This window comes from Argentina anserina, chromosome 3, assembly GCF_933775445.1.
Source record: "Argentina anserina chromosome 3, drPotAnse1.1, whole genome shotgun sequence".
Lineage (NCBI taxonomy): Eukaryota > Viridiplantae > Streptophyta > Magnoliopsida > Rosales > Rosaceae > Argentina > Argentina anserina.
The window spans coordinates 105,185-131,270 of NC_065874.1; the positions used below are offsets into that span (position 1 = coordinate 105,185).

The window sequence follows — 26,086 nt, forward strand, 5'->3', positions numbered from 1 at the left end:
TAGAGAGAGAGAGAGAGAGTCTGGTCTAAATCACAGTGAGTGAGACGGCGGTGGGTGTGTTGATATTGATCGACTCCTTTTGCCGCGGCCATTCACTTTTCTTCCCTTTCACATTTTTCTTGACCCAAGTAAGCTTCAGACTTCCAATTCACGACCACGTTTTCCTACATTTTGTTTAGAGCGTATCATATACAATAGGGTGTCATTTTTAGGGCAGTGCCTTGTACCACCTGCCATCTTCGACTTTACTCTTCTTACCTCGTCCACTCAACATAAGCAACAGTTCCTCGTCAACACTCGTTTACTTTGGTGCTCCTCTTTTGTTGTTCCTCGATCACCAGCAGATTTTATATTCTTCATCGTTACACAAGTAACAGCTTGATAATTTTACTGCCAGTAGTGGCAGCTCCAGCACTCACCCTCCTTGTTTCTGCCATTTTATGATTTTCACACAATGTAGAGATCATGGAGTATGAATTCCAAAACTAGAATCATCCCTGTTTTTATTCAACACTCAGCTAAGCAAGCCCTGCATGTTTATTTTAGATCGAACATACAAATACAACAAGAATGGAATTCCTTTGCCAGGAACTGCAATTGCAACACAAATTGGAAACAAGTTACATATCCCGGAAAAATTTATATCCTTCGATGCCCTTCTCCAGCTCTGTCCAATTACTCCTTCCTTCCCACTTCCATGAGCCCCATCTCTACTTCTGCCTCTTGTATATCTTCCCCAAGAAGGACTTCAACACTTCTTGCACTGCTTTGCTAGGATGAGCTTCGATGGAACTTATCAGCTTCTCGTAGCTTTGCCTCTCATACTCCGCAAATACACCCTATCATTCATCACGACAATATTAAGTTCAACACAACCTTTTCATCACCTGTCTATAGTTACTCGTACGTACTCATTCTACTAGTACAAGATGTCATACTATTATACATTCTATTGAGAAATTTAAATAACTTCATAAGATCAAGTTCAAACCTGAATATCGAGTTCTTTGTAAAGGGCCTTTACTCTGGCGACCTTCGCTGGGTCAGGATTCCCATAGTTCTCCTGAAAACGTATGGTGGAACTTTTAATGTATCTATGTCTTTGTACCAATCAGCAAGTAGATATGATAAGTCACTTAGTTGCAATAGTATAACATACATGTAGTGTTTTCTTTTGCTCCTCGTTGCTAAGTTCCAAAGCTTTCACAACCAACCAAGAGCACTTGAAATCTTCAATATCGGTGCCAATCTGATGGCAGAGAGAACTTGAGTAAGACACCAAACAAATATCAGACTAAATATTCAACCACACTATTATTGTATTCCGTCTTCCTTAAGAGCTCACCTTTCCAATTGTTTCCGGATCACCAAAACAATCCAAATAATCATCCTATCAAGAAAAAGACAAAAGTAATATCAAGTTACTAGTTACATTTTAAAAAAAAAATATCTGGTATTTGTATATAAGAATGTTGATATTTACCTGTACTTGAAAGTAGATCCCCATATCAATAAGAAGGTTCTTTACATCAATATGCTTTTCCAGTGCCTCACCTGACATTAGCAATGCGCATGCGACCTGGGTAGATATCACCAGTCAGCAAAACCTCTCATGGTGACACACCGGAACCCAAAAAAGCATTCTCTATCAAAGTTATTACCAATGATAGAAATGATATCTGCTCTGTATAGGCATCATCACCGAAGAGAGAAATAACGAAGAAATTTACGAACACTGGATTACATAAACTTTTGCAAGCTAGGTATATATAGCTAGGATATGGAAAGGAACTCACGCAATGAAAAAGGACAAAGATGCTGGTTTATATATTACAGTTATGTTATTGTGAACACTGAAGCAGTAAGAAATTTAAACCTCATTGCTATAATTATATGTAATTACCGAAAGGTAAAAGGAGTAGTAGGCAGTCTTGTACTGAACAATACGGCGGTGACTGCAAGACATCCAAACCATTATAAGTTTACAAATAGGATTACATAACATAACCCTTAAATATAAAGCCAAGCAAAGAAGTATAAACCTTTATAGCTCATAGATGACTGTATGCATAAAGAACGTAGTGTGATATATATGCTATCAATAGTACACTAAATGAACTAAGGGTAATAGATCAGTTGAGCATGCATTTGTGCATTCATGCAAGTTTCTATACTCTTTCACAAGCAGAGTCTATTGAATCCTTACAAAGTTATAACTTAAACAAGTACCCTGTATCTTGTGACACAACACATAGATACTTGATAAATTGCTGTAGTAGTGGCAAATTTGTGCATCCAGGCATCAATAATATGGGTGAACATGCTTTTGAATTTTACTTACACTGCCAATGAGTACTTGGATAAATCTTTTTCTCCGTCAATGGTGGTTATCAAATCTATCATCTGACCTGAAGCGGTTTGAAACTCCACCTGAGAAAACATTACATATGTTAGCACTACGTGCTATGTGGAAATGTAAAAATGATCAGGCAAACATTCTGTAAGTGCTATACCTCATTAAACAAATCAAGAAGATCCACGTAATATGGCTTTTGCCTAAAGTACTTCTTGAGGATCCTTGGAATGTGGTTTCTAAGTACAACTCCATCATTTGCCGCAATCAAACCAACCTACACAATAAAGCCTCACAAGTTAAGTTCACCAACAATATGAACAGAAAAAAAAACAACATATGTCCAAATGTTCGTTCTTGGCACAAACCTTGGGCAATCTAAACCAGCAAGGTTGGCCACGCCGTGTGTGAGAGCCATCCATAATGTCATCGAGAACCAGGAAAAATGCTTGGAGCTGCAAGTAATATATAGCCAAGAAATGTAAGATTTTTTCTAGATTTGATGCCAAAGAAGTTCAACAAATGATATGTGAGACAGAAATTTTTCGAGGTTCAACAAGTAATTAGTTACATACCCATTCAATGCACCAGCCAAGAGCGCTGGCCTGGAAGATCTCATCTTCAGTCAATTCCCTTCCTTGTTGCAACAACTGGTAGCTGTCAATAACAGACAATCCCCGATTAAGCTTTCCTGCATCGATACAAATGAAACTCAGAATGGAAGAACCTCATGATTTGAGCTTATAAGTTTGCAAACACTTGAATACTTGAAAAGAAAATGAACTTAAATAAGAGCCTCACCTCCAGGCACATTGTAGTCCAGCATCTGTAATCATCAACAAAAGTAAATAAGAGAATCAGGACACGAGAGAGAGAGAGAGAGAGAGAGAATCAGGGCTGTGCATGGTATGGTATGTTAGTGATGATTTCGGGAATGAATAGCTGGTAAGTATTGCTACCATTTTAGATTATTTGACTCTAAATCTTATAAATCATTCAATTGATCTAAAAAATCTAAACCATTTAGAAGGGGTTGTAAGGGTTAGAGTGAATCAGAGAGTAAGAAAGCTTGACGTATCTGCATTTGGATGGTAAGACATGGATTGTAAATGAAGAGTAGTTGGAGGAACAAGCAGAGAAAGTGAGCGATCAAGATAAGATGGAAAGGGTACCTGCTCGACCCATTGACGGGAGGTATCAGTGAATTCGAAGGCAGGGTCTTGCAAGAGCTCAGATTTCAGAACAGAGTAGACGTTCAAGAACTTTGACCTGAGATCCACCATTGCCACAACACACAAGACACACACTGATTCTGATTTCTGAATTTCTGATTCAGAGAGAGAGTCAGCGACAGAAAGAGAGAGAGTCTTTGGTGCTGGTTATAGTATTCACGCACCACACTCTACTATATAAAAAAGGAAGGCACACCGGCCGGCTTGCACGTTTTAAACCTGAGCCTGAGCCACTAAAGTTTCCACTAATTGCATTTCTGCCATCCATCAATTTCTCACTTTCTCAGTCAGCGGCGGCGTCTGTAATAAGTACTACTCTTCAATGCCAGATATGAATGGGAGATTTTATACCGAGGATGACGCCCGCTGAAGCAGAGCAGCGTCCAGTGAGTATTGCAGATTTGATTCCATCCTTTACAGTAACTAGTGTATGTCATAAATCCCCGCATCGGGGAATTGTGGTACCAATCATACTAAGGAACCCAACCTCTCTCATTTTAGATTTTAGATTTTAGAATTTGAATTTCTATTTACCATGACTAAACCCAACCTCTCTCATTTTAGATTTTAGAAATTTTAAATTATGATGGTGAATCAAGGTGGGAATGGCATAAGAGTGATTAGGAGGTATAAACGAGGGCATGAGTGAAGAACAAAGTCCAAAGAGGGGTACTAGCACCCGATTGGTGACTCCGTGACTGGTGGACTCTTAACATGAGATGAGAGAGTAGGTAGATAGATAGAATGATAGATAGATTCTACTATTTGTTTGGTTGTTTCATATTTGTATACACAGTACTAGTACAAGTCATAATCAGACGACTAGTGATGGAGACCATCCAGCAACGCTAATATTCAGTTTTCTGTATTATTCGTTCATTCGTTCACTCACACGACCCCGCCCGCCAGCCAGCCAGCCATCCATTTCAACACTCTTACCACATCAGGTTACTTGGCGTATCCAACGGTGGCTGGCAGCGGCGTATGCATAGCGATACTGGGGGAGCGCAACAGAGTAGCCAACCCATCCAGCCGGCGACATTGACGAGATGCCATTGTTATTTGCTCCACTTCCGCATGCTACTACAGCCGCCGTTTTAGAATACATAATTACTTCCTTACGGTTTTTTTTATTACCGAGATATTGATATTATTTCAGATTATTGTAAATGTAATTAAGAATTTTATGTTCTTTTATTGTATTTCTTAGTTTCATTAATCCACGATTAAAGACAAGACCACCAACCCTTTGAAAATAAAATCTTTTTTGAAAAATATAAGTTAATAAAAAAAACATAAGGTATGAGGAAATGATGTTAATGAGTAAGAGTATATGTCTTTTATGTTAAAATTCACTCACATTTTCATGGAAGTAATTTTGTAGGGAATGTAGTGCATCACCCTCTTTAAACACGAAAATTTGGGTTTGTAGCTATCCTAGTCAAGCTTCTTTAGCCTTCTGATTTGACATTTCTACTTTTCTAGTGTTGGTAAGTTTCTTTGTATACTTTTTTTTTGTATATTAGCCTCATGACTCACTCACTCCGTGGGTGTTGTATTTACTTTTTTTTTCTTATAATAGAAATTGTAAGAAAAACAAAACAAAAACAAAACATATACAATAGTGAGTAATTTTGTTTTTCCTTCTTTATCTCCTTATATTTTTTATTTTCACTTTTATATATTCTAAATTACAATCATATCCTTTAAATCATAGTCATATAGATTTTAGAGTTTAATAAATTATGGACAATTTAGGTAGTTTAAAATTTTAACCAGTCAACATATCAACTATTCTTCTTTCTTTATTAATAGAAGATATGTTAGAAAATATGGTAAATTCCTTCAATGATACTTGAAGTATAGTCAATCGGACATTTTAGTACTTAATGTTTCAAAGAGAACAGTTTGGTACTTGAAGTTAGGTTTTATAAGACATTTTGATACTTATATTTACTAATGGAATGGTAAAATAGATATTTAAGTATATTACTTATAAAAATATAATAAAATATTAGTTTTATGTGTTCATTATCCTCAAATCTTAATCTTTTTATATGTTTAAATAATATTTTTTGTCATGTTGATAGCTTAAATCAGTTTTATGTTTATGAAATTTAATCGTCTTATAAAACTACTCCGCGAGGCTATATTTAATTAACTAAAAATATTCTCGTGGGTATTTAAATAAATTATTGATTTCCTAAACAAAAATTTAATTTTTCACCTTCAATTAAAGGTTAAAATTAATTCATGTTTATTTTCTCGCAATTGATACAAAAATAATGAATTGGTATGTGATATAAGTTGGTCTTAAACCCATAAAATTCTATTTGTATTTTTATTTTGATAAATAATATGTAAATGTCAATTTTACCCTCTATATTTAACAAAGAAGTCAACATAAGTACTAAAATGTCACATAAAATCTAACTTATTCTCTTTAAAATATTAAGTATCAAAGTGTCTGATTGGTTATAGCTTATAATGAATTTACCCTATAAAATATTATTCCAAAACTCTGAGGATGGCAAGGGTCATTACTTGTGGGCTGGCATAGTCCCGTCGCTTGCATTGGTGGATGAAAGTTTGGGTGTGGAGGCCCAACAGATGGTTTTGTTCTCGTTTGATTGGTGGGCTATTTTGTGCTTGGAATCTGAAAGGGGATTGGTGGCCGGCAGGGGTAATGCTAGTGTGCTACCAGTAGTTCTTCCGGTAAACTGCAGAGCGTATCGATGAACTCCTCTTCTTCCTCCTCCTCGACGGGGTCCCAGCTGCTATCCGTCGAGAGAGCCAAGGAACTTGTGGAATCCACCCAAGCTTTTCTCTTCGACTGCGATGGTACGTACCTCTGCCTATCTATGTTCCCCTTCCCCGTTCATTTCATACTTTGATTCACCATCTAATATGTTCATCTGATCCCATGCCAGGTGTGATTTGGAAGGGCGACAAGCTTATCGATGGCGTCCCTTCCACACTCGACTTTCTCCGATCAAAGGCACCACTCCCTTCCTTCTCTTCCATTCTCATTTTCATCTTTTTAAACTGTTTTTGTTAATCAGGGCAAGAAGCTGGTCTTCGTCACCAACAACTCCACAAAATCAAGAAAGCAATACGCCAGCAAGTTCCTTTCCCTTGGCATTTCTGTTTCCAAGGTCTTGTCTTTTTCTCCCTCTCAATACTGTGTTTCTTCGCTGCTGTGCTGCTTGCTTACTCAACCATCAATCAATCAATCATTCAATCTGTAGGACGAGATATTCTCTTCCTCCTTTGCTGCCGCAATGTACTTGCAACTCATTGACTTTCCCAAACACAACAAGGTTGGCCGCTTCTTCTTCTTCCGCCGTTTGTCTCTCTGCACAGATCACTTTACTTTCTTTTCTTTGCAGGTTTATGTGATCGGTGAACAGGGCATATTAGATGAGCTGCAACTTGCCGGCTTTACTGCTCTTGGTGGCCCTGTATGCTCATTCCCCACTCTTCTCTCTCTCTCTCTCTCTTTTTCTTGACATTATCTCTCTTACAGTAAAACGCATGTAAGAGAGACTCTACTGTTTCTTCTACTTCGTGAACCATTTCCCATTTACTGATTTTGTGCTGTAGAATATGTTTGTGATCTGCACTTCTTTCTGTATGCTTTGATTTCAGAGGGCATGCTTGATTGCCCCTAATAAAGTAAAACAGATGAGGCCTTTTGTGTCTAACAACAATACTTGTCAAACCATATTCAATCTGTTCTAGGATATGCACTTCAGATTTTTATTATTTTTTTATGATGGAACAAACATCAATTATGTATGATTATGTTTGTTGTCAATAGCCTTCTAAGCATGATTTCAATTTTTCCGTTATTGTTGGCTGTTGCTGCTTCTTTTTTGAACATATTTTGTCATGTTTGTACTCCTAGAGTGAGAATTATGTCATTCTAAGTAAATGCCAAGTGCCATTTTTCTTAACAAATTTATAACTATAGTATTATAAAAGACACTTGGCATTTACTTAAGGTGGTAGGCATGGGGTGGGCATGATAGGGGTGGGCGACAAATTTGTTTCCGAGAATTATGGACAACATTAATGAGTTAATTTTGTCTCCCCCTTAAGAGATATTTATGATCACATTGCAGGAAGATGGTAAAAAGACTGTACAGCTGAAGTCAAATTGCCTCTTTGAACATGATAAAAGTGTAATATAACTTCTTGGCCGTAGTTTTTTTTTTCTGGCTCTAAAATTTTTGTTCTGCATCACATTAAGTTTTTGCAAATTCTATTCCCAGGTTGGAGCAGTTGTTGTTGGTCTTGACCAGTATATCAACTATTACAAACTTCAGTAAGAATGTCATCATCCGTGCTCCCTCCTCTGAGTCCTCTCCACGTTTTAGTCTATGATACTTGTACTTGCAATCACATTTAAAGGGTTTCTATATTTGGTAGAATGACTAGATTATAGAACTTCATTTCGTATTCTCTAGTTTGCTCCTCAAGATACCTTTTTCTTTCACTCCGCAGATATGGAACCCTTTGTATACGTGAAAATCCAGGATGCCTTTTCATTGCAACAAATCGTGATGCAGTTGGGCACATGACTGACTTACAAGAATGGCCTGGTCAGTTTCTTTCCTTTCCTCCAGAAAATAACCAATGTAATGTGAACTTTAGCCATGACACTTCACTTTCCACTTTTGGGATTCAGGTGCTGGCTGTATGGTAGCTGCTATCTGTGGAACCACCCAGAAGGAGCCTATTGTAGTTGGAAAGCCATCCACTTTCCTCATGGACTTTTTACTAAAGAAGTAAGAAATCTTATCAAAGCATCATTGTCCAGAATTACACACGTGATATAGTTGTATTTTCATACTTTCTGTTAGTTTATTGGGGGAAAAATCATCATAAAGAATAAAAGATGAAGTCCTGATCTGAAATGTCAATTGATCAAGTCCATGTGGTTAATCAAAAGCCTAAATTAGATGACAATGTCATGTTTTAGGTGGTAACGCAGAGTATATAGGTGGTGCTAAGACTGGAAATACACAACTGCAGGATTAATTTAGTGATTAGTGAAAGATATGGTAGACCTACCTTGGTTCAACCTCATGTTAAGTACAAGGTTTACTGTTGCTTTGCAAAAATGAGTTGGTTGATGAGGGCCTGATTCATTGTATTCTTTTGCAGATTTGACATAAGTTGCTCCAAAATGTGCATGGTGGGTGATAGATTAGATACTGATATATTATTTGGACAGAATGCTGGGTGCAAAACTCTGCTCGTTCTTTCAGGTTAGTAATTCTGAGTGATAAACTTATATTCAGTAACATGATTAGTGAGATGAATTGATTTAATGATCAAGTGCTCATGTCTATCAATCACTTTAAACAACAGGTGTTACAACTCTTTCGGCTCTTCAAGATGCTTCAAATAAGACTCATCCAGATTACTATGCAAGCAAGTTGTCGGACATCTTTGAAATGATGCAACCATAACTTCATCAGTTGTCTCTGGACATTCTTCGAGGCCCCATTTTAGATCACGCTGAGTCTCTAGTGTGTTGTATGCATGTTTCATAAAACATCTCGAATGCTATTCCTCTTCCGGCTCTTCATAAAAGATAAAAGAAAGCCTGGATAGTTGAATTGATTAAGCAGATGTGATGCAAAATGTTCTATCTTAGTCTCATTTTTATGAAAGAAATGAAATGATCTTTTGCTTTTGGCTAATCAATGAACTAGCGCTATAAACTTTGTTCAAGCTACAATATGTTTGGCAATGGTGGTGTTGAGAATATACAATATGTGAAGCCCAAATAGTCGCACTGACTCCACGTTACCTAAAATGTTGTTTGCGTGTATGACTTGAAAATTCGCCACACGTGCGGTAACGTGTTGAGAATATACATCACACATATCACTTTATCAGGTGAGATGTCTATAAAGTTCTAACAAATTGGTGAGATTGATGATACTCGTTGAGGCTTGGTTTCGTTAGCGGCTAAAGAAATTAAGAAATTTTTCAACCGCTGAATATTATTGATCTGCCAAATTGTATGCGATAAGTTAGACCTCTGTCATAATGATATATCATTTCGAAGGGAACAAAGCACCGTTAACCAGCCCGAGCTAGCCATGTGACTCCTTATCAAGAACAAGATAGGAGGAGATAGGTAGCTCTGAGTATACAGACAACTGATCTAACCAGGAGTGGGAAATGCATGGCCTGGACATAATTTATATAAATAAAGAGTAGCTGGATGGTGTTCTTTGTTCCATACTTCCATACATGCAACAAAAATTGATCACAGACTCACAGAGCATCTGCAATTCTGCATGAGACCGACTACTGCAAAATCTATCACCCTTTATATATATATATATATATATATATATGGTTAGAGAGCGGACGTTTGCAGTGCACCAAAAGTGCGGACGTCGCCGCTTCCGGTTACGGCGCGGAAGGTGCTGACCGTGCTCACTCTCCCAGCGCTACAATCTGTGCCGGCGGAAGCTCCATCAGCAGGCCCCACAAAGCAAATGACTTGAGATGGGAAGCTATCCAAGCTGTCAGAGCGAGAGATGGAATTCTGGGGTTAGGTCATTTCAGATTGCTAAAGAGGTTAGGCTGTGGTGATATTGGGAGTGTCTATCTCTCAGAGTTGAGTGGTGCGGGTGCCAAATGTTATTTTGCAATGAAGGTTATGGACAAAGGGTCTCTAGCAAGTCATAAAAAGCTTCTTCGTGCTCAGACAGAACGAGAGATACTGCAGTCTCTGGATCATCCCTTCCTTTCAACATTATACAACATTATACACCCACTTTGAGACGGATAAATTTTCATGCTTGGTAATGCTCTTCGGCAGAGGCAGCCAGGAAAGCATTTCTTTGAGCAGGCAGTAAAGTATGTTCAGTAAATTTGCACATAATATCATCTGATCCTCTCAAATTTACTAAACATATATATTCTGTTACTTTCTTATGTTATATCAAGTTATTTAAAGAAATTAAATTGATTTAGAGGAGAAGATTGTTCATTGTTCTCTTCACAGAATAAAGCATTTGTCATTCACCCTTTATCTTAGGCTCTTTGAATATATGGTGGTGCTTGTGGAATACTGCATTAAGTTTTTTTTAGTTATAAATGTTCTTGGCTTCTTGCTAATCTTATACGTTCCTGATTTTTGAGTGACAAATTTTGGATAGTAGTGGCCGTTGGCCATTGCCATGCATTTTTCCTATTTGATATTTGAATTCCCATTATCTTTGGCTCTTTGCTTTACTTCTCTATTACCCGCATTGGGGTCATTTTTAGTCCCATTTTGTTCAGAAAACAAGTCATGGCGAACTGATCATATCATATGCATTTTTTTTATGAAACATATCATATGCATATTAACTAGACAATGTGAGTAAAATGTTAGCATTAAGTTCTTTTATGGTTTTTAATTTTTATTCAGAGAGACTAAATGATATTCCTATATTTTCCTCAGAAAAGCTTGTGTAGTAGGGCGGATGAATATGTGAACATCACTATTTTTCTATTTTATGATCAGTTAGGGTAATGTGATCCTACTAAGGATTGATGTTTTCAAGAATTAAGGGATCAACACTGATTTGGTGATATGTAGATCTTGTTATCTACAACTGTTCTACTAATTTGAGCAATGGTCCTGATTGTCACCGAGTCCCTAACCATACCTTTGCATAGTGCTTGAAGGTAACAAGTTGATTTCATTTGAACTTGCAGATTCTATGTTGCAGAGGTCCTGCTATCTCTGGAATACCTGCACATGCTTGGGATTGTGTACCGCGACCTTAAGCCAGAAAATGTCCTGGTGAGGGAAGATGGACATATATAATGCTCTCCGATTTTGACCTCTCACTCCGTTGTGCTGTTAGTCCAACACTAGTCAGAACCTCTTCAATGGAGTTGGAGCCCTTGCGGAAAAACCCAGCTTCCATTGAGCCACCTTCCTGCATCCAACCATCCTGCATTACTCCTACAACAACGTGCTTCTCACCCCGTCTGTTTTCTAGCTAGTCCAACAAGGACAAAAAACTGAAAAACGATATTAATAACAAAGGAAGACCATTACCTGAGCTCATGGCAGAACCAACGGATGCCCGGTCTATGTCATTAGTTGGGAGTTGGGACTCATGAGTATTTGGCACCTGAGATTATCAAGGGTGAAGGTCATGGAAGTGCTGTTGATTGGTGGACATTTGGAATCTTTTTGTATGAGCTGCTGTTTGGTAAGACTCCTTTCAAGGGTTCTGGGAATCGAGCAACACTGTTCAATGTGGTTGGTCAGCCCCTGCGGTTTCCAGAATCACCAGTTGTGAGTTTTGCCGCAAGAGACCTGATCAGGGGATTGCTTGTGAAGGAACCGCAGAACAGATTGGCATGCAAACGAGGGGCGACTGAGATAAAGCAACACCCTTTTTTTGAAGGTGTGAATTGGGCATTGATACGTTGTGCAACCCCGCCTCAGATCCCAAAACCTGTTGAGACGGAGCTTTTCGAGGTGGGAAAACGGATCCTTCTCAGAGAACAATCAGGAAGCCCCGGTGTCGAACCATAGACGGTTCGACTCTTCGTTCTCTGTTGTTGTTGGCGTGCCAGTACCTTTCACTCCACCTCAAGTAGATGGCCGATCTTACTTTTGACCGCTTGATAAAAAGCATAGCTTATATTGTGTCGATAATAGCATGACTCTCTCGCGAATGGATTTTGCTGACTAGTGCAGACTTTTGGGTTTGCTAGAAATTAGGCTAACGACTCGATGGACTTGACTCGAATTGCCGAAGTTAATCGGACTTGTTGAACTATAGTTTATCCAAGGCCATGTTAAAACATAATGAAACACTAACCATATGATTTCTCTACTAGTAATCATACGTCTCAGTTATAGTACTCACACAGTCACACTAATGGCAAATAATGTTGAACGGAGAATGTACAGGATGTTATACATGTAACTCATAAATTTCCGACCAAGTTCAATTGTTAAAATATTCGACAGTTTGATGTTTGAGGACAGCCAAAAACACTTGTGATCACTAGATATAAATCTATAATGATATTAAGCACCTTTCTAATTATTTTTTGGTAAATATACCAAGCAGTTTTTATTTGGGGGACTTTGGTCTTTGGGAGTTTGGGACAAAAGAAAATACCAACTTGAATGAGAAGAAAAAGAAAACAAATTAGAAGCTTTGATTCTCTTTTACGTTTTGACCTCTCTCTCTCTCTCTCTCTCTCTCTCTCTCTCTCTCTGTGGAGAAATATTTCACATACCCCCGGTTCCTGCGGAGGCGTCCGGTTTCCCTTCCCCTTGCAAACATAGCTCAAGCTGCGACTAGAAACAAAACTTTACTCCGCCAAACCATACTCCAACTCAAATCTCTGACTCTTCTTTTTGCGTTCTCGCGCTCTCGATCTGTCTTTGGTTTCTCCCCCCTAAAAGGTACAGCTCCCTGATTATAGATCTGAACTTCTATTCAGTAAGCGTTCATTCTATTCAACAGACTCAAAGTATAAGCTTCACTTCTGTGGATGCCTCTTTGTTTACTCCTTGTTACATGTTATTCAATGTCTGTCTTTGCATTCACCCATGCTTGCAGCCTTGTTGGGATTTTCAGTCTCTGTTTTACCAATTTGGACTTGGTTTTACACCTTTATACCGCTGCTAAAATAAAATTGAAAAACAAAACTTTTGCACCAGGAGCTCGTTTCAGTTTGCATCTTGGCTCATTGGGTAATATCAGCTGCTGCTGCTCTCTATCTATTGTTTAATCTACTTATTGAGGTCGTGCTCTTAAGATTGCATATTTCCTAAAAGATTGTTAACTTGAGTTTAACAACTGTCTTTCTTTTTAATATGAATGGAAGTATGCATTCAGGGTCTCCATTGCATCTGAATCATTTCATGGTGGTTTGTTATACTTATTGAAATGGTTGTTTTCTTGTAGATTCACTATTGCTGCTGTGAAAGTTAAGTACGTTTGGTTGCTAAAGTGGAAGATACAAGATTACAAGGATGCTCATAATGGGGCAGAACAATGATTTTTCCCCATCTGCTTAGTAGGCCCTATCTCTGAAATCTGATGGCCTCAAAATCAAGTGCTAGAGCTTCCTCCAGACTGCAACCAAAAGCAGCTGGTGTTCAAACGGTAGAATCAGATGATGTCAAACAATTTCCCACACGCATCATGAAAGCAACCAAATCAGAGCTGGTAGCTCCCGAGAATTTGCTGAAATCTGTACAAAACTCATCAAAGCATGTTGCAGTAGAAGGTTCAAGGCCAGAAAATTTCAATGAAACAGGATCTGCTGATTTGTTGATTAGGAAATTGAATTCAGTTTCATTGTCAACCAATCTTAAGAAGGCATCAAAGGAAGTAGAATCATCTGTCAATTTAACTAGAGGCTCACTGGAAAGTTATGTTGATCAAGAAAAGAAGATATCTGAGTATGAAAGCGTGAAGTACAGCTCAGTTTCTGCCAAAGTTAGCGATGGAGCCGGCAGTATTGCCAAGACTAGCGGAAGTGCCAATAATTTTGTTGAAAGTGGCAAGAGCAGTATGTGTAGGGGAAGCACAAGCAGTGATATCAGTGATGAGAGCACTTGTAGCAGCTTTAGTACCAGCATCAGCAAGCCACACAAAGCAAATGACTTGAGATGGGAAGCCATACAAGCTGTCCGATCAAGAGATGGGGTTATGGGTTTAGGTCATTTCAGATTGCTAAAGAGATTGGGCTGTGGGGATATTGGGAGTGTCTATCTCTCTGAGTTGAGTGGTACCAAATGTTATTTTGCAATGAAGGTTATGGACAAAGAATCTCTAGCAAGCCGTAAAAAGCTTCTTCGTGCTCAGACAGAAAGAGAGATTCTACAATCTCTGGATCATCCCTTCCTTCCAACATTATACACCCACTTTGAGACAGATAAATTTTCCTGCTTGGTAATGGAGTTCTGTCCTGGAGGTGACTTGCACACTCTTCGGCAGAGGCAGCCGGGCAAGCATTTCTCTGAGCAGGCAGTAAAGTACGTTTCGCAGACTTGCACATAATACCTGAATCTATGAAATTGAATTTAACTCGAAAGAAAGAAGGTTCAGTTTTCTCATCACAATATGATAAATTCTTTATTCGCTAGGAATACATCTGGTTTGTAATTGCCTGTTCCATTGGCTTGGTTTTAAGATAAAAATATATATTATGGTCTAATTGAGCAGGGATGCATTTTGAGTGAAAATATAGGTTTTTGATGTGCTAAGTAAGACCTATACGTATTATATTCCTATGGGCATAGCTCGTTAACCAAACATAGTACTCTGAAAACACTGAATTTTTTGCAAAAGTTTTTGAGTTCTCTTATAAAATGTACATGCTTCTCTGTTTTTTTTTAATTTCATTAAACTTTTGCAACAATTTGGGCTAGTGATGCTTTCTTTGGCAAAGCCAAACTGTTTGTATCATAATTATATTACATTGTTGGTATTATTTCACTATTTCATTGTCTAAGTTCTCAATATGGTTTTGCAATTTTGTCCGGACAGTAAATGATGTTTCTTATTCTTCCCTCAGAAAACTAACTTGCATAATAAGCAGATGAATCTGAACATCAGCAATATGATCTTCTAGGGATAATGTGATCCTACTAAGGATTGATGTTGCTTTTAAGATATAAGGGTTTGACACTGATGTAATGATATGGTCCTATATCTTGTTTTCGACAAATTTTTTAACTAATTGGAGCACTGGTTCTATGTGTCAGCAGGACTCTATGATGCTTTTGCTTACTGCTTCACACTAACAAGTTGATTTTGTTTGCGCTTGCAGATTCTATGTTGCAGAGGTCCTGCTATCTTTGGAATACCTCCACATGCTTGGGATTGTGTACCGTGATCTAAAGCCAGAAAATGTACTGGTCAGGGAAGATGGACATATAATGCTCTCTGACTTTGACCTCTCACTCCGTTGTGCTGTTAGTCCAACTCTAGTCAAGACCTCTTCAATGGAGTTTGAGCCCTTGCAAAAAAATTCTGTTTACTGTGTGCAGCCAGCTTGCATTGAGCCACCTTCCTGCATCCACCCATCCTGTGTAGCTCCTACAACGTGCTTCTCACCCCGTCTGTTTTCCAGCAAGTCTAAAAAGGACAAAAAACCGAAAAACGAAATTGGTAACCAAGTAAGACCATTACCTGAGCTGATGGCAGAACCAACTGATGCGCGATCTATGTCATTTGTTGGGACTCACGAGTATTTGGCACCTGAGATTATCAAGGGTGAAGGCCATGGAAGTGCTGTTGATTGGTGGACTTTTGGAATCTTTTTGTATGAGCTGCTGTTCGGTAAGACTCCTTTCAAGGGTTCTGGGAATCGAGCAACACTATTCAATGTGGTTGGTCAGCCCCTGCGGTTTCCAGATTCACCAGTTGTGAGTTTTGCCGCAAGAGACCTGATCAGGGGATTGCTCGTGAAGGAACCGCAGAATCGATTGGCATACAAACGAGGGGCAACTGAGATAAAGCAACACCCTTTTTTTGAAGGTGTTAATTGGGCATTGATACGTTGTGCAACCCCGCCTGAGATCCCAAAACCTGTTGAGATTGAGCGGATGCCGGCCCCAACAATATCAACAAGTGAGAAGGAGAAGGCTCCTACCATCGTGAAAGTTGTTCCTGATCAAAAGGGTTCTGATAATTACCTAGAGTTTGATTTCTTTTAGCACTAATAGTATCTAGATGGTATCAGGTGAAAGGATTGTATGTTTGTTGTTATTGATTGTACCTGTTGACACTTTTTCTAAATTAAACTGCATAATCATTGAGTGAAATCACTGTGAAGTGAGTCAGTGAGATATATACGTGATGAATCAGACCGTTCCTTTTTTTTTTGTAGTTTGCACCAGATTGAAGCAAATCTGGATTGGTTATGGCGTTATGCAGATCAGTTGATTTGCACCATATTAATTAACTAAAGGTTTCAACATATTTCAGTTTTTTACACAAAAAAAAGAAAGAAAAATGTCAAACAGTACACTCTTGCGGTGAAGGTGGATCGAACACCTGACCTTCAGTCTGACGCTCTCCCGACTGAGCTATCCCCGCTTTCTTTATTTATGACCAGCAGGAATATATAATTTGGCAAATCAATGTGCAGGCAGATCTTATAGTAACTAAGACGAGCACTTGGGTTTAAAACACAGGAATGAAAAGGCTTCATTTCTCTGAGAGCCGTATAGGATCGAGTTAGGGTTATCATCATTGCCTCCTTTATGTGAAAGAGTCTCTGGCGATTTGTGATCATTGGCATTAGGAATGCTACGTGGAGAAAGCGAGTCATTAATCATCACTTGATTTCCTTGACAAATGATATTAATCTCACAGCCTTCTTGGGGTGCACTTTGAAGGACTTGATCAGCTATCCCGCTCGCACCTTTCCCAGACATCAATTTCCTACGTACCAAATACAAATACCAACTAGTTTAATCAAATTCATGAAGATCGAGCAGGGTGTTGTTAAGTGGCAGCTAAGCTCCGGCCTTTGTATGTAATTTACCTCAAATTAGATTTGTCAGTTCCAAGCACCAATTTTCGTATGTTGAGAATAGGAATAAGGTCCACAATAGCCTTCGCGATCATATCACTTTCGATCAACAGAGTATCCACCTTAACCTGCATTCGATTTTCCATTAGCTAGGTTATGAATTATATATGATTAAAAAATGTTGCGGGCATATATGGATCCATATATGCAAGTATGTACCTTTGCAGCCGAGCATGCATCAATATACTTCTGAAGGAGCTGTCTTCTCTTGCCTGATTCTTGAGCCATGAAGCTTTCGACTTGTTCTGAACTCACTTGACTTTTCGGAAGTTTTCCTACTGCATGCACAATGTACGCAGTGATCGATAAACATATATGCATACTAATTATATCCCAAAAGATCATATTTGGTATTTCGCTACGTGCACAAATGAATCAGCAATATTCTTCAATTTGATAGCTTTCTTCGAATTGATCGATTCATACATCGATATGCCATTCATTGCTTGTTTATGTCCACTACTAAGCTCAAAGAATGTAATTAATTAATTATATTTTTCATTTGCCGGCCTAGCAGATAGAAATCATGAGAACACTGAAGTCATAATAAAAGTAAATTGTCAAAAGGGGAGGTTGGTTTTTCCCGTGAATTTTTGCAAAACTTGATTGGAAGCAGCTAGCTAGCGAGCTACGTGTGTATATATATAGGCCGCTTCGGACGTCTGCACCGTGCGGATTTACCGATTCCGGCGACGGCAGGTCGCAACGGCGCGGCGGACCAGCACAGCCGCACTACCCACCTCCCGGCGATCCCGTCTGTGCCGGCCGGAGCTCCATCGGCGGCCAGAATCTGTAAAAATCAAGTTTCTGGGCAGATTTCGGCGATTTTGCGATTCCGGCCGCTGTGGGTCGCCGATGGAGCTTCGACCGGCACAGACGGGACCGCCGGGAGGTGGGGAGTGCGGCTGTCGTGGTCCGTCATGCCGTTGCAGCCTGCCTTCGCCGGAATCGGCGAATCCGTACCTTACGTAAAGTACGGACGTCCGCACCTGAAAATTCATATATATATATATATATATATATATATTTATTGGGCTTCTCGGCTGCAGCACAAATATGAGCGCCGGGAGGAGGGGAGTGCGGCTGTACTGGTCGGCGACATCGTTGCGTATCGCCGGAATCGCCGAATCCGCACCGTACCCTTAGAATTTTTTGTGTATATATATATGCGCAAAATATATATGATACACATAATTATATCGATCATTTCTTGTCTTTATGATAGCTAAGTCAGACGGTCGGAGAATAATGTATCAAACCTAGATAGGATCATAGGAACATGCTATAGCTAGCTGGTTGATTGATCTTTTGGTCAATGGTATTGATCATGGAAGAAATTAAGCAAAAAGCCAAAAAGACTGGAAGCTTACATGGACTTGGGATGTACTTGATCTCCGGGAAAACGTGTATGAGGTAGAGGATAGTGTTGGGAGAGAGCAGCAGCTGCCTGACGGCGTAGTTTAAGGCGTCCATGCTTGACTCGCTCTTTCCGACGGCCACATAAACGCAGTTAACAATGTCGCCGTTGGAATTATACGATGAAGAAGATTGAGGCAGACCATTGATATGATCATATTGTTCTTCCTTGATGGAGGGCATGGGAAAGTAGCGCTTGTCACCGAAAAGCTCTCTGATCTCAATTGGAATACTAGCATGTGAAACTCCAATTGAATAATTTGAACCCTCATGATGATGATCATCTTCTTCCTCCTCTTCTATCTCCCATACACTAGTCCTTGAGATGTTGCACTCGTACTGTAACTGGTCTTGAAACTGGTATTGATCATCATCTTCACCTTCACCACGGTGGTGCTGCTGCGGCTGATGGTATTCACTTCCGCCACGGCCAGTAGTGCCAGTAGTTCTTCTCTGATGAATCTCATCATGATCCATATCAGAGTGAAAGGGCAAGGGCGCCCCGGTGTCCGTCTTCAACACTGACATATCAATATGAACTCACCCGATGGATCCTGACAATACGAGTCAAGTCTCAACAATATAAGCTAGATAGTTCATTTCTTTCTACGAATATTGATTTATATCTACGAATATTGAGATATATATATATATATATTGAATTAATATAGAAATGTAGCAGCTAGCTGCTTTGGTTTGACCGCGCGTTCAATTATCTCCTTATAACTAATTGTCCAATATATACAGCTCACATGCATCTCTCTCAAATCTCATGTACATGTCCAGTATTCATTTCTGGCTTTGAAAAGCTGAGAGGTTTGAACTCGGATCGGAGAAGCTAAATGGAGAAATCTACTCAATTACAACATGAACAAGGGCATGGAGTAATGTATATTTGAGACACAGGCCTGCTTGCAGCATGTACGTAGAATAAGGCTAGGCTGGCTAGCTAGGTCTGTCGATCTCTTAATAATGACTAATAATTTCAGTCTTAATTTTAACTAGCACCCGGCCTAACACGGATAACCTTCTTGTTTCTAACCTTAAGATTCTCGTGGACATCGAACAAGTACAATTGACTTTCTGTAATGGCCGTTGCTTTCAGTAGTTGATGACGCCCTACAATTATTAGAAGGATCGATCAGTATATACTATATACGTCGTGTGTGTATATGTATGTTGCTTAAAGTATATATTAATAAATTTAACCATCCCCTCATACACGAAACGGATTGCTACAGAATATCCATCCGTATATTCTTACAGATTAGGAAATAGTCTAATTAAGCATATTTATATAATACATTATTGTGAATTCATTTATCTAAACATATATAGATTATTATCATGACGTGGAATGCTAGCTGTTGAATGAGAAATTTTTCAGTGCGACCGTAGCACCACGTGTCAATGCCTAGTAATCTACATTTTCAATCACAATTTGACATGTAATATTTAATTAGAAAAATTATGTGAGGTGGGTTAAATATATAGAATTGAATGAACATGTTATTAAATCATCGTTATTGACTTGCATTTAACGAAATCGATCGTATAGAATTAAGAATATGAGCACGCGATTTAAACTAAAGACTCGTGTGAAAAGTTTTAATCTATGCGTGCAATGGCCGGATGATCATAACATTCCGATAACTATGTAATTCATAACTAGCTATGTTTCTCTATGAAGGCTCGGATGCGAACAATTTCTTGATAGTTGTTGGTAGTGGATTTGGGACTAACTATCTATGTTTCTTTAGCCCACCCACTTAGCCTATTAGATTTGGGACTCAGGGATTGGTGTTTGTATATTTGGTTCTTCACCCGCCAGAGAGGCTATTTTTCGGGTGACTCCTATAAGGTGGCTGCGAACGCTTGTTCAAGTAGCTAGCTAATTGGTTCATTGGAGGAGGAGCCACCCGATAGTATCTTTAGTTGCAAATATATATTTTTTAATTTCTAATATGAACCAAATTCATCAAATTGAAAATAAGGAAATGTGAAATAGTAGTTAAGAAATCCTAACCAAACAAGAAGTGAAAGGAAACACTTCCAACAACAACAAAAAAACTAAGGGTAAATTATAAAAAAGTATTATCTCTTAATTTATATTAGAAAAAAATCATTACTTATGAATTAATTATAAAAAAAAGCATCACATTTAAGTAGAAATTATAAAAAAAGTCAACAAAATTAGAAAAAAATCACTTTAAAAATATTTTCTGAACTATTTTGCCATTTCTTACTCTTTTTTTTTTCATTCTTTTTCTAATTTCGGCCATAACTTTCTCGTCCGGCGATAGATTTTGACGAAATTGGTACCGTTAGAAATATCTCGCTCCCCTCTTTCATTTGATATATTACCCACTCCGAATCAACCAACCGTACAAGACGCAACAACCATCGCAAATGATTGCCGCCATCGATAGCGGTGTTCCAAGCAATTCCGACGAAACCGAAGCTCAAGGTTCCCTAATTATAACTATTATCTTCATTCTGAGCATACTTATACCAATCTCATTTGAATTTTAACAAAATTTCGCATATTTCCACATTTCCTCTCGGCATGTTACACCTCCTGTCACAACCACTATTACAGACACTATCACACTACATGTCACACCTCCTGTCACACTACCTACCACACCCACTGTCACACTACCTACCACACCCACTGTCACACTACCTGTCACACCTTCTGTCACAACCATTATCACACTAACTGTCACACCGCTGTCACAACCCCTGTCACACATGCTGTCACACTAACTTTCTACTGTGACAGGTAGTGTGATAGCTAATGTGACACATAATGTGATATCTAATGTGATAGCAACATCGGTAAATTCGTTCAAAATCAGCGTATGTGCATCTTCCGTGAACCTGCGCCTCCACCCCACATCTCCACCCCGCGTCTCCACCCCGCACCTCCATTGTCAAACCACAACTCACCGCTGTCACAACCCATGTCACACCCATTGTCACACCTGCTGTCACACTAACTTTCTGCTGTGACAGGTAGTGTGATAGCTAATGTGACACACAATGTGATAGCTATTGTGATAGCAGTAGCGGTAAATTCGTTCAACATCAGCATATAATTCCTCTGGGCACCATCAGCGACATCTTCTGCATCTGCATCGCATCTTCTCCGACGAGGACTCTGCCCGGCGACTTGGATCAAGCTCAATCCAAGCCTCAAGTAAGATCGATCAGTGAGAGAGAGAGATGAAGACCAGTGAGAGAGAGCTGGAGAGATCGACCCGAGATGAAGAATAGTGGCGGTGTCGATTCCATCTCTGTCAACCTGGAAAGCTATCAACCCAGCCTAGAGACAACGACGCAACGCCGCCGACAAAGGACCAGCACGACATGGCATGCCGAGTTCCAGGGCTCTGTCCCCACTGTTTTAGTTTCAACGAAGGAGATCCAACTCAGTCTCTACTGAGTTTCGGCATCTCCACGTCTTCGTCGAGAACAGGGTCGTTCTCGCCACCGAGAAGAGCACCTGAAGATGAAGGTTTGATAAAGGTTTGCGAGATCTGGTTGTCACCACCGAGAAGAACTCCCGACGATGGTCTGTGAGATGCCGAGATCTGTTTTACATTTAAGTCAGTGGCAGTCTCATAAATTAATTGAAGTTTATGGGCAACGTTGTATCAGTTTTGAAAAAGTGACTAGATTCTAATTTCTAATCTTTGCCTGACTTTTTTCTAATTAAGTGTGTATAAATTAACTTTTTTGTGATCCGCCCAAAAACCAAAACAAAGACCTCTACTGCCATGGAGTGATCAGTCAAACAAATATACCACTAGCCACCTATTGGGTCATCTTGAATATAACAGAAAAGTTCACAGAGGTTTTCACAAAATACCTCTTTTGGTTGACTAAAACTAGAAACCTCCAGAGGAGTGCTTGTATCTTTGTTGCCAAATAAGCTATCCAGCGAATCAAATAACTCAGAATCTGATTTCCGCGAATTCTATTCAGTCGGAAACAGGTAAAGAATAAGCACATAAGATCAAGCATCCATTAAATGCTTAATTGGATTACAAGAAACTTCATGTCTAGAGGAGAGAAAACACAACAGTTTCTAGAAACAATACTTGATTACATACTTAATACGACAAAATGGGAAGGTGAACCCAGAACCCAGAAAACAATGACAATCAACAACAGATCAACCAGTCATGTAAAATAATTGTAGGGGTTTACCTCTTAAGACAGGGGACGACGCTCCTCTACTAAGATTTTGATGAGAATGGTTGTTCTTGATCGAGTTGATTATTGAATTAGGGATTAGAGATTAGGAGAAGGAGAACAATCTTCATTTGCTAGCTATATGCGATGATGATAGGTCGAGAGGAGATAAGGTTTCGGGGTAATTTGAAGAAACCACCGAAGACAAAATAGGGTTAAAAGAGAAGATTCATTTAAATGGTTCCGTGTTTTTGAGATTTCTGCGGAAGCTATTCGTAAAGCATGTACATAACAACTTCTCTTAAACTTGCTTTTGGGACAATCCACTTCCACCGAAATCAGTTTTCACGTGTTACCAAACACCATGTAAGACCCAAAAACACTTTTGGTCCCAAAAGCAGCTCAAGAAGCTGCGCCAAACTGGGCCTTAAAAGTTTTCAGTTTTCACTAAGAAGTGTTACAACAAAAAGTTCTCATTTTGGAACAAGATATTGTGATGATTAAATAATATAATTACACTATCAGAATATGTTACTCAGCAAATTTTAGTTAATTTGCAGCAAGATATACTCTCTCTCTGAACAAGAGTGGACACATACCAAGGTTCGCCGTGACTGGTGAGCTTGGAAATCAGGAAGAAAAAAGCTAGAAGGGTGACATTGACGACTCGCCTGCCACTCCCGTTTGTTCTTCTTGACGCCACTTGCGAAGTTCACCCTCAATGGCCGATTTTGCCGACTCTGCTGACTCTGCATTTGTCAGTGCCAAGTTTGTTGCAGTATTGATTTCCTCTATCGCTTTTAAGTTGGCTTCCAACTTTTTATCTGCTTCATTCTTTCTCACACTGATGGCTTCTACTTGGACAATGCACTCTGCCTCTTTTATCTCAGCCAATCTTTCACATTCCTTCACTTTCCTACTCAAACATTCATAGTCCTCCAAAGATAATTTGATCTTCCCGGTTGTACTAGGAGTAGTGCTCTCTGTTGTGTCATGAGGTCTCCCGGACAAGACCTTGAGCTGTTCCAAGGCAATTTTCTCTGCTTCTTTTGCAACTTCAACTTCTTCCTGTGCAATTTTCAGTTTCTTCTCTGCTTCTTCAGCTGAGTTTCGATTATCTTCAGCTTCTCGCTTCTGTTGAATAGCATTTTGCTTCATCTTCTCGGCTTCCAGTCTGGCGCTTTCGGTCTGTGATGACAACTGCTGGACTGCAGCACGATCTGCTTCTTCCTTGGCCCATTCAGCCTCGAGTTTGTTTTTCGCTATATCAGCAGTTAGACTAGTCGCAAGAGCTTCCAGTTCCGTTTCCTTGTTCTTGAGTTCAGCCTTTTCACTCTTCACATCCTCCAATTCCAGCCTGAGGGAGCTCACCAAGCTCCGAAGAGAGCTTTCTTCTTCAGCAACTTCCTGCAGCTTCTTTGTGGCTGCATTTAACTCCATTGTCACGAGTCTCACGGAGTCCATTTCAGACGCATGGGCTTTTCTCATTTCCTCTTGCAAGACCTCAACTTCCACTGTTGTTTGTCCAAGCTTTGCCTCCAGATTTTTGATTTGTTCAGGATCAACTTCCTCCTTGAGAGATAGCAGTTTGTCTTCTGCTTGTTGCTTGGCAGCTTTGTAAGCCTGTAGGCGGGCCTCCCTCTCGGCCACAACCTTTGCCTGTTCTTCTTGGGCATGTACAGAGACGACTTTGAGCTGCTCAATGGATCCTTGCATGCCTGCAATTTCCTTTTGGAGCTCGGTGACCCTGTCAGAGTTAACATTTGCAGAACGTTGAGCTTCTCCCGCCTGTTGGAATGCAACCAGTTTTGCTTCCAAGGCGGCATCAAAGTCCTGCCGGATTTTGGTGAGCTCTTGCTTTGCAGCATCAAGTTGGGTAACGATGCTTGTGTACTCGTTTCTTGCGTGGTCCAATTCCTTTTTCCAAGCAGCACCTTGAGTTGATTCTCTGGCTTTCACCTCTTCCAGACTCTTGGCGCGAGCCTTAACTTCTTCTGCGTCTTTCATTGCTGATTGCTTGGATTGACTTATACTTTTGATATTAGTATCTAGTTCCTCTAATGTTTTCTTAGCCTTATCAAGCTCGGAAATTGCTCGAGCTTTTGTGGTTTCAGCACTCTCTAGTTGTTGCTTAATATTGGTGAGTTCTTTCCGGGCCAACAGAAGCTGTGTCTCCTTGTCCAGTTCATTCTGACAACACAAACAAACATGCAATGCGAAATAGATTTTTACATGCATAGAGCAATCAAAATTGATAACGAGGAATCGAATCGAACCGAGTGTGTAGGCACCTCTGAGAGTTTTTTCTTGGGTGACGATGCTTGTTTTCCTCTAGTAACGACTTCACCAAAAAGACTAACAGCAGCCTTGACAGATTGGAAGGGTGCTCTGGTGTCAACCTCTCCCACCTCTACCTTTGGAGAACCTGGTGAAGTCTTTGGGTGATCCTTTATGCGGATATTTGCCATTTTGATTTCCTTTGGCTGCAACATTTAACCCATATTAGCATGGATCATATGCGTCTCATCAGCTCCAGTTGAATTGACAGAACAAATACCACCAGAAGGCAATCATCATCAAAATTACCAGTCAAACAAACAATGTCTGGATTGATGGCACGTCCCAGTATAATGAGGAGAAAGTTAATGAGAGTTATCTCCTGATTCTTGGTTTCTGTTTCCAAGAGAAAGCTTCCGTAATCATACCCAGGAGACTAGAAATTTGTAATAGCTATATGCTAATGCAGGAGAATTAGCAAATGTCGTATTCCTAATTCTTAATAGTATTATTTTTTAGGTGCAGACACAGGTCGAAGTGAATGTCGACAAACGTGAACAGATTGAACACAGAAGAAAGTACATGAAAACGTGAGGGCACGTACCGATCTACTTGAATTTGTCTCCAGCATCAAGGATCATCATTACAGCCAGAGTTGTTGGATTCAACCCAAACCCACAATGTGAAATTTTCTATTAAATTCTCAGAGATCCCAAACGTAAAAGAGAAGAAGATTGATAGAATGTGGGTTTCTCTGTTCCCTTGGTTTGCCCTGTCCAAAATGAGGTCCAAAATTTTGTCTTAGTCCTAAATTAGCGGGAATCACAGAGAAGTACGCGGGTCTGCTGATACTTGGGAAAAAGACATAAACGACCTCCACCGTTGCTTTTGGTTGCTCGGCCATGTTTGCTTCCAGCAATGAAAATCTCGAAAATGAATGATGATCGAGGCATCGTGTGTCTCAATTCTGTCTTTGTTGAGGAAAGGTTGATTGCGGATGAAGCAATTT

The 26,086-nt window shown here is 39.5% G+C and overlaps 6 protein-coding genes across 6 annotated transcripts; 3 read left to right on the forward strand and 3 right to left on the reverse strand.

Annotated features, from left to right (window-relative positions):
- Positions 1-477: 477 nt before the first annotated feature.
- LOC126785961 (farnesyl pyrophosphate synthase 1) lies at positions 478-3,740 on the reverse strand. Its single transcript, XM_050511650.1, has 12 exons — positions 3,526-3,740; positions 3,155-3,179; positions 2,929-3,044; positions 2,722-2,808; positions 2,514-2,630; positions 2,342-2,430; positions 1,904-1,955; positions 1,484-1,579; positions 1,346-1,390; positions 1,160-1,249; positions 992-1,063; positions 478-839 (listed from the first exon to the last, which is right to left on the reverse strand). The coding sequence occupies exons 1-12, from the start codon at positions 3,634-3,636 to the stop codon at positions 711-713; spliced, it is 1,029 nt and encodes a 342-aa protein (XP_050367607.1). The 5' UTR covers positions 3,637-3,740; the 3' UTR covers positions 478-710.
- Positions 3,741-6,255: 2,515 nt separating this feature from the next.
- On the forward strand, positions 6,256-9,330 carry LOC126789175 (phosphoglycolate phosphatase 2). Its single transcript, XM_050515266.1, has 11 exons — positions 6,256-6,426; positions 6,516-6,583; positions 6,648-6,740; positions 6,834-6,905; positions 6,975-7,046; positions 7,710-7,769; positions 7,860-7,912; positions 8,092-8,189; positions 8,276-8,375; positions 8,755-8,858; positions 8,962-9,330. Exons 1-11 carry the CDS (start codon positions 6,321-6,323, stop codon positions 9,060-9,062), a joined length of 927 nt encoding a protein of 308 aa, XP_050371223.1. The 5' UTR covers positions 6,256-6,320; the 3' UTR covers positions 9,063-9,330.
- Positions 9,331-9,345: 15 nt separating this feature from the next.
- On the forward strand, positions 9,346-12,151 carry LOC126789394 (serine/threonine-protein kinase D6PKL2-like). The gene is given in 7 exon segments (XM_050515535.1): positions 9,346-9,371; positions 10,081-10,360; positions 10,362-10,419; positions 10,422-10,470; positions 11,317-11,422; positions 11,425-11,709; positions 11,711-12,151. Coding segments are annotated over 7 exon segments (1,245 nt in total).
- A 673-nt stretch (positions 12,152-12,824) lies between these two features.
- Positions 12,825-16,446, forward strand: LOC126789174 (serine/threonine-protein kinase D6PK-like). Its single transcript, XM_050515265.1, has 3 exons — positions 12,825-13,036; positions 13,542-14,617; positions 15,415-16,446. The coding sequence occupies exons 2-3, from the start codon at positions 13,677-13,679 to the stop codon at positions 16,301-16,303; spliced, it is 1,830 nt and encodes a 609-aa protein (XP_050371222.1). The 5' UTR covers positions 12,825-13,036; positions 13,542-13,676; the 3' UTR covers positions 16,304-16,446.
- Positions 16,447-16,660: 214 nt separating this feature from the next.
- Positions 16,661-19,174, reverse strand: LOC126788497 (U-box domain-containing protein 35). Its single transcript, XM_050514493.1, has 4 exons — positions 18,555-19,174; positions 17,344-17,462; positions 17,137-17,252; positions 16,661-17,033 (listed from the first exon to the last, which is right to left on the reverse strand). Exons 1-4 carry the CDS (start codon positions 19,126-19,128, stop codon positions 16,754-16,756), a joined length of 1,089 nt encoding a protein of 362 aa, XP_050370450.1. The 5' UTR covers positions 19,129-19,174; the 3' UTR covers positions 16,661-16,753.
- A 4,217-nt stretch (positions 19,175-23,391) lies between these two features.
- On the reverse strand, positions 23,392-25,977 carry LOC126789468 (WEB family protein At1g12150). Its single transcript, XM_050515619.1, has 4 exons — positions 25,682-25,977; positions 25,387-25,473; positions 25,092-25,283; positions 23,392-24,990 (listed from the first exon to the last, which is right to left on the reverse strand). The coding sequence occupies exons 3-4, from the start codon at positions 25,266-25,268 to the stop codon at positions 23,446-23,448; spliced, it is 1,722 nt and encodes a 573-aa protein (XP_050371576.1). The 5' UTR covers positions 25,269-25,283; positions 25,387-25,473; positions 25,682-25,977; the 3' UTR covers positions 23,392-23,445.
- Between the last annotated feature and the right edge of the window lie 109 nt (positions 25,978-26,086).

Coding starts and splice junctions, on each gene's coding strand:
- LOC126785961 (XM_050511650.1), bottom strand. CDS start 3,636: ATGGTGGATCTCAGGTCAAAGTTCTTGAACGTCTACTCTGTTCTGAAA. Junction 3,180..3,525: donor CCCGTCAATGGGTCGAGCAG/GTACCCTTTCCA, acceptor TGATGATTACAG/ATGCTGGACTACAATGTGCC. Junction 3,045..3,154: donor GGACTACAATGTGCCTGGAG/GTGAGGCTCTTA, acceptor GTATCGATGCAG/GAAAGCTTAATCGGGGATTG.
- LOC126789175 (XM_050515266.1), top strand. CDS start 6,321: ATGAACTCCTCTTCTTCCTCCTCCTCGACGGGGTCCCAGCTGCTATCC. Junction 6,427..6,515: donor TTTTCTCTTCGACTGCGATG/GTACGTACCTCT, acceptor ATCCCATGCCAG/GTGTGATTTGGAAGGGCGAC. Junction 7,770..7,859: donor TCTTTGAACATGATAAAAGT/GTAATATAACTT, acceptor TTCTATTCCCAG/GTTGGAGCAGTTGTTGTTGG.
- LOC126789174 (XM_050515265.1), top strand. CDS start 13,677: ATGGCCTCAAAATCAAGTGCTAGAGCTTCCTCCAGACTGCAACCAAAA. Junction 14,618..15,414: donor TTCTCTGAGCAGGCAGTAAA/GTACGTTTCGCA, acceptor TTGCGCTTGCAG/ATTCTATGTTGCAGAGGTCC.
- LOC126788497 (XM_050514493.1), bottom strand. CDS start 19,128: ATGTCAGTGTTGAAGACGGACACCGGGGCGCCCTTGCCCTTTCACTCT. Junction 17,463..18,554: donor CAAGTACATCCCAAGTCCAT/GTAAGCTTCCAG, acceptor TTGTGCATGCAG/TAGGAAAACTTCCGAAAAGT. Junction 17,253..17,343: donor ATGCATGCTCGGCTGCAAAG/GTACATACTTGC, acceptor AATCGAATGCAG/GTTAAGGTGGATACTCTGTT.
- LOC126789468 (XM_050515619.1), bottom strand. CDS start 25,268: ATGGCAAATATCCGCATAAAGGATCACCCAAAGACTTCACCAGGTTCT. Junction 24,991..25,091: donor CCAAGAAAAAACTCTCAGAG/GTGCCTACACAC, acceptor TTGTGTTGTCAG/AATGAACTGGACAAGGAGAC.